Source organism: Phycodurus eques, chromosome 12 (genome assembly GCF_024500275.1).
Source record: "Phycodurus eques isolate BA_2022a chromosome 12, UOR_Pequ_1.1, whole genome shotgun sequence".
In the NCBI taxonomy this organism is placed as follows: domain Eukaryota; kingdom Metazoa; phylum Chordata; class Actinopteri; order Syngnathiformes; family Syngnathidae; genus Phycodurus; species Phycodurus eques.
In genome coordinates, this window is record NC_084536.1 from 6,505,001 (window position 1) to 6,511,547 (window position 6,547).

Genomic DNA, 6,547 nt, shown 5'->3' on the forward strand with positions numbered 1-6,547 from the left:
TAGATAGCCAGATGATACATTTAATTATGCTGCAAAATCGATTGAGAAGGTGGCAGTGTAGATGGTATGTAGAACCAAGGGGCACGCTGAGTACGTCATCACAGCATGTGACTAAAACGGACCAATCACGAGAGATGATATCCACTGCATTCGATTGGCGCGCACACAACAACAATTTTTGCTGTGTGCGCGTCATGCTACGCAGAGGGGCCGCGCGGGCCAATTCGTCGGTCACGTGATACAATGCGGGCGTTGTCGGCCGTGCGAGCGCGGGAGTATATAAAGAGGCCTTTAGCGACTACTGACCCCCTGCCGTGTCCGCCACCAGATCTCTCTGGAGGCCGTGCGCAGCCTGGGCCTGCTCCTGGAGGGTTCGGTGCACCCGGGCAGGGCTGTCCAGCCCGTCTATAGGTTGCTGAGTAAAGGTCCGCTCCAGACGCATGCGGGCTACTCTGCGCTCAGCCATTCCTTCCCTCTGCACCAGCTCATCTCCTGTCTTCAACATAATCTCACCCTCAATCCCTTTGGGATGACCTCTTGCCTGCGCTCTGGGAAGAAGCTAGCTTGGGCCCAACAAGGTACCCTAAATTGTTAACAATGCACAAATCTCCATATAGCTTTCCCTTACATTCTTCTGCTTTTGTCAAGTGGAGGGGGCCATGAAGCGCGCCAAAATAGCCCGAAACACTCACATGGCCCCAGCAGGTAGCAAGATGGTACTCATGTCTCAGGTTTGCAAGCAGACCCTGGCCAAGACCTCTGACAAGATGACAGGAGCCAACATCAAGATCCACCGATGCTCTGACGCCTTCATCTACCTCCTCTCGCCTCTCAGGTTAACGTCCACTCACAACTCTTAGGACACAAGTCACCTGTTTGAAAGGATGGAAATGGAAAATGCTATTTGTTTTCATAACAAATAGCTTTTGTACTGCTCTTTTTGTTTTTCGATTGAGAAAGACATGTACAGTTATGCTTGTGTACCATTCTTTTAAAAATACATGACTGATCAGACAAAACACATTTATTTTTGTTTTTTTATTGGATTCAAATTAAATGAAGGAATTTTAGACTAGCACAACAATTAAAAAAAGCCAATAATAAATAATGAGATGGTCAGTCATATTTTGCCAGGGTATGTTGATTTATGAGCACAACTATATATTAATAAATATAATAATCTAATATATAGGGGTGTCCCAGGCCGATCTTTGAGATTGGAAATCGATCCGATGTCAGCAAAAAAAAAAAAAAAAAAAAAAAGGGGGGGGCCGGGATCAGCCTGGAGTGGATCTAAAATCTCAGATTTGACCACTCTTATACAAGCAGTCCATTCCATTCACCGCTCCAGCAGTTTTATCCAGCAGCGCCCAGATGGCATGCAGAGCCCACAAGATCACAACAGGTTGCTAAAGTGCAAACGTAGCAAGATGTAAGAGTGGGTGTAGCTTGCGTAAAGTCGTTTTTCTCACTCTAAAAATAAACACTCACTGTTCACTGTTTAAATACCAATACTGTTTAAATGCCAAAAAGGCCTAATAGGGGGTCCCCAGTGACCCGCGTCTTCCGTTTTTCTTTTCTTCCGTTTTCAATCATCATAGGTGTATTTGGAGCTGTGCTTTGTCTGGTCCCTCACCTAGGACCTTGTTGCGATTGGGGTCCGGAGCCTAACCCCCGCGATAAACAAGGGATCACTGTATTTCTAATCAGAAGCTGTAATGTCATACCAGGTTTTATCTGGATTTGATCCAGATTGCAATTAAAATCCCCTTAAAACATGTTCATACATTGTTAAATCTCAATCAATTTGAGTGAAAACATTTGTGTGTCGACACAGGCAGAAACTGTCATGTCAAGGCAAATTAAATCCGGATCCGAACCGGATCGTACGTGAAATCCCGTTTAAAACATTCGCTTCTCTCTCATTCAAATCTAATCCAATCCGAGTAAAAACTACTGTAATTTTGCGTCTACATGGTCAGAATATGTAGGGTCGAGCCAAATTTTAATCTGGACCTGATCCAGATTTAACATTTGGCAGCTATTTCACTTTGAACTTGTAAAATTCCATTTTAATCGCACACTTATTTCTGTCAAATCTCTTTCAAGTAGGGGGAAAATAGTTTTCTGTCCTCACAGTCAGAAGATGTAACGTCGAGTTTTTTTCCAGACCTGGTTCCGATTGAACATTTTGGTCTTTCTCCAGGTCGGTTAGTGTGGACAAGTGCAGAGATTGCACGGTGGTCCTTGGTCCAGTGGAGACCAGTGTGCATGTGCACTGCTGCCAGAATGTGCGGCTGGTGTGCGCGGCGGGCAGGGTCGTTATTGGGGCCTCGTCACGCTGCACGCTCCACGCCATGACGCCCACACGCCCTCTACTTCTGCCCGGCAGCGCTGACATCACCCTCGGCCCCTTCCACACTTTCTACCCCTCCCTGGAGGACCACATGGCCAGTGTAGGGCTGGCGGTGGTCCCCAACATGTGGGACCAGCCCCTGCTGCTGGGGACCGACCCCATCAAGCCCTCCGCGAACCCGGAGCCGGCTTGCTACTGTTTGCTGCCCCCAGAGGAGTTCCACATGCTGGTGGTGCCTTTCCACATTAAGGGGGACACGTGCGAGGTACCGGGTGGGTTGGCGCCCCGCTATCAGGCAGCACTCGATGACAAGCAGAAGAGGATACAAAAATGGCAGAAGACTGTGATGGAAGCCCAGCTGAACAAGTGAGTGGCAAATAGGGATGGGATCTCATCTTAACATCCTTAACCAGCTATTAGAAAACAAATACAAACTCATTTACCAAATAAAATTTTAATATGATTTATTGTCGTAATAATCTGCGTTTGGCTGGTGACCACTACAGGGGTGACCCATCGTTTGCCCAAAATCAGCTGGGGTAGGGTCTAGAACACCCGCGACCCAAGGGAAGATAAGCGGTATAGAAGATGGATGGGTGAATTTTTAGATGGCTTTGTAACATAAAAAGAAAAATTTTCTTCTTGTCACAGCTCCCAACCCCATTTCTTATCTATTTTATTTTGCCTCAATTGCTTCAAGACACGATTAATCAACAGAATTGACTGACTCATTGAGTATTATGCATCTCTCCAGTGGCAAAGCTCAAAACAACTGATGCTCACATTCATTCTTCTCGAACACTTAAGAAAATACTGGAAACCAGGGGCATACAAAATGGTGGACGCATATCAGGAAAATATAGAAGTATATAAAGTCTCCCCCCCCACCCCCCCCCAATTACAATTTCTTGTCCAACTGTGACGTTCAAATGCACGGGCAATAGTCATGTGGAGAATAGCCCTAGGCACACATCATAACTGCTCAATACGTCAATGGAAAAAGTGTGGCAAATGCCAGTCAGTTTAGAATCGAGGCGGATGGCACAGTGCCCCTGCACAGAGAGCTGGAACAGGAACAGCATGTCAGGCAGAAAACACAATTACCGAAAGAAATTGCTCGAAGAAAAACACTAAGAATTGTGTTGCATGTTGGCATAAACATTTTGTTCTCCAATTGAAGCACTACTACACTGTACTAAATATTAAAATACATATTGGAAAGACAGGAAAAACAGCCCACAGTTTGACTCCTCCTGTGACCCCAACGCAGCATCATAACTGCTCCGTGTACATTCAATCGCAAACAAAATGTTTATCATAAGCAGATTGTGCGATAGCTTTAGTTTTCCATTGCATGACAGCAGCGTTTGGATGGAGAATTGAAGCCAACAGTCAATAACAAGGTTAGATAAAGTGAATGGTGACAGTAGTGTGTCACTATTGCTTGAGGGGCTCTGAACGCTACGTGAGCCCGACAGCACAGTGTAACAACAACATCAATATCAACAATGTCAAAAACGCAACGACACTGGCCACAACCTACGCCTTGAATTATATCACCTTTACAAAGATAATGTCACTCACTCGAGCGCACACCTCCGCCAAAGGCTGAACAGTCCAAAGCACGGTCTCATACTAGAACTTCTTCTACACAGGGATCGTGGAACATCAGCCGCAACTTGAAGACCTGATTTATTAACCGTGCTTTTTATACAAAACCCAGTGAAGGTGGAGGGGTGCGCTTTCGCACAGTTGTGGCAGCCTATCAGTAATCTACGCTAATGCAGTCGTAACGTCATAATTACAGTAAATATGTGCGTGAAAAACACTTGGAGCACATTAAAACAAGTATGGCGGTAACTGAGCGTATTGTCCTGTGACGATGTATTCTTACGCAAAGCTAATTTATCCCACGATGTTTGTAACCTAGATTGGAGCGCGACAATTGACTTCGCCCACCCATTTCGCGTTGGTGCCATTTATACAGAAAAGCGACTGATGGAAAAAAAAAAGTGTGTTTCCACTTCAGTCTGGTAGGTGGCGGATGTCATGGTCCCTACAGTGTGGTGGCCCAATGCAAGTGGACTGTAATGGCAAAAAAGTGAAAATGATTTCCTTGCTCGGCACCTTTTTACAGCGTTGCCTCGCTATATAATGCGGTTCACCGACCGTGGTCCCGCTACATCGAAGAGTTCGTCTTTTTGTGGAAATCCCTGTTGCGGAAATCGGCAATGCCCTCACATGTGGGAAAGGAGAGCTACAATTGCCGATGCACTTTTCAGCCATTTATTGAACACCGCGAGAACAGTAAAACATGCAAAGAGCACACTCATGCAGGAGCTGCTGTTGGACGCACGCAGACTCTCCATAGCTTGAGCCAACCGGCCAACATATCTAATAACCAGATACTGCAATACATACTGTATTTTTATTTATTTTTTTATACATTCTATGCTTGCAATTTTTGTGTGTCCAAAATACATTGAAAATATGTTTCAAATGTGTGTTTTAAGAAGTTTGAATGTGTTTGGAAGACGTAAAACTATAATAAATGGATGGGTGGTCTCGCTGTATCGTGGATTTTCACGTGATGCAGATGGGTCGCGACCATATCCCTCACGATGAATGGGAGTTCGGTGTATTCAGATTTGCACCAAAATATAAGAAGTGAAACTTCTTCCGGTCACTTCTAAAATGTGCTTTGTGGTCTGTCTGCAGGGAGCAGAAGTCCAAGTTCCAGGAGCTGGTGGAGGCAAAGTTCCACGAGTGGCTCCTGGAGACGGGACACCGGCAGGAACTGGACAGCCTGATCCCGCCTCCCGCTACCTCCCCGCAGGTCTCCAACGGCGCCCCGGCGGACGAGCCTCCGGCGAACAACATCACGTACATTAAGACGGGGGCGGTGGGACAGTCTCCTATGGCTTGTTGAATTGTAGTCTTCCTCACGCCTCAGTGGTGTTTATTTTAAATGAAGTAGAAGCAGTCATGGACATTCATAGAATTAATATTTTGGGATAAAAGTTGAACCCAGGGCCCCTTTGTTGTTTGAATGTGTTGACAACTGGCAAATTGTGCAGACCAAATGCTGTTTTCTGCATTTGAACTATTCAAATGCAGTTAATTCAGCTGTTTTGATGAACATCATGATATATTAATATTGTATGAATATGAATACGACGAGCACTCAGTAGAGCCCAGACTTCCAGCAAAACCTAAAATACAACATTTAACTGACAATGCTCAGAACATAAACTATTTAAAAACATCTGAAATTTAGTATGGCCTTTGGGGGATTTAATAAAAGTTAATATGGCTGAGAAGAAAATGCTTCCAATCCTTGATGTAATCAAAATACCCACTTTCATGTCTGAATTTTCTCATTAGGATTCATGTTTTCTTGAATAATCCTACTTTTCAAACAAAAATAACTGTTCCTGTAGTTAGTTTGGATTTTTACACTGGATTGTAAATGTTTTGCAGGTCCTATTGACTGTGATCAATATGAATGTGCTGATTTACTCATCTGCCAACCAACCAACATGTGCTTCAAAGTATATATTTTTTTATCAGTCACTAGTGGAAATAATATATTTTTGTATTATTTCATTCATCCTAAAGGCCTCTTTGTTAGCACTTCATACCTTCAATATGTCAAGGTTAGCTTCCTTTGTACAGTACATAGTGGGCCACAAAAAAAAATCATGTTATTGCATCGGAGACTTAACTGTAAAAACAAATGAATACTGATTTCACACACTTCTATGCAGCTTTTAAACTGTTATGTTTTCTCAAAAGCAAAAAATAAAGATCCTCACAACAACGTATAAGTGTCTTCCAATGTGGAATAATACACATTTTGCATTCTTTATAAAACATATCAATAAATGGTGTCACAGGACAGTATCTGGATGCATCCACAAGGCAGAAATAAGTCCTGAGTTGGCAGCTCCTCGCTCATCAGGTGGGGGGAACCCGGCGTAGCTGGCACGTGCAATATGGTGGGGGGAGGGCGGGCGCTGGCCGCAGCCAGTGGGCAAGTGCGGTCATTGGACGCTTACCATGCCCGGGCATTCATTATGCCGTAATCCTTCCTCGCTTTTCTGGAAATACTGAATAGCGCTATAATCACTGACTCAATTTTTGGATCTCATTTTCATGACAAAGCGATTGTTCCCCCGTTTGCCTCTCGCT

The 6,547-nt window shown here is 44.4% G+C and overlaps 1 protein-coding gene across 1 annotated transcript in view; it reads left to right on the plus strand.

The window, feature by feature from the left end:
- Positions 1-6,225, plus strand: part of tbccd1 (TBCC domain containing 1) — a 13,423-nt gene extending 7,198 nt beyond the window's left edge. The window contains exons 7-10 of the mRNA XM_061692283.1: positions 329-578; positions 649-835; positions 2,207-2,722; positions 5,075-6,225. Of these exons, the coding sequence (XP_061548267.1) occupies positions 329-578; positions 649-835; positions 2,207-2,722; positions 5,075-5,285 (1,164 nt within the window). The 3' untranslated portion in view covers positions 5,286-6,225. The remainder of the gene's footprint in view (positions 1-328; positions 579-648; positions 836-2,206; positions 2,723-5,074) is intronic.
- Positions 6,226-6,547: the final 322 nt, after the last annotated feature.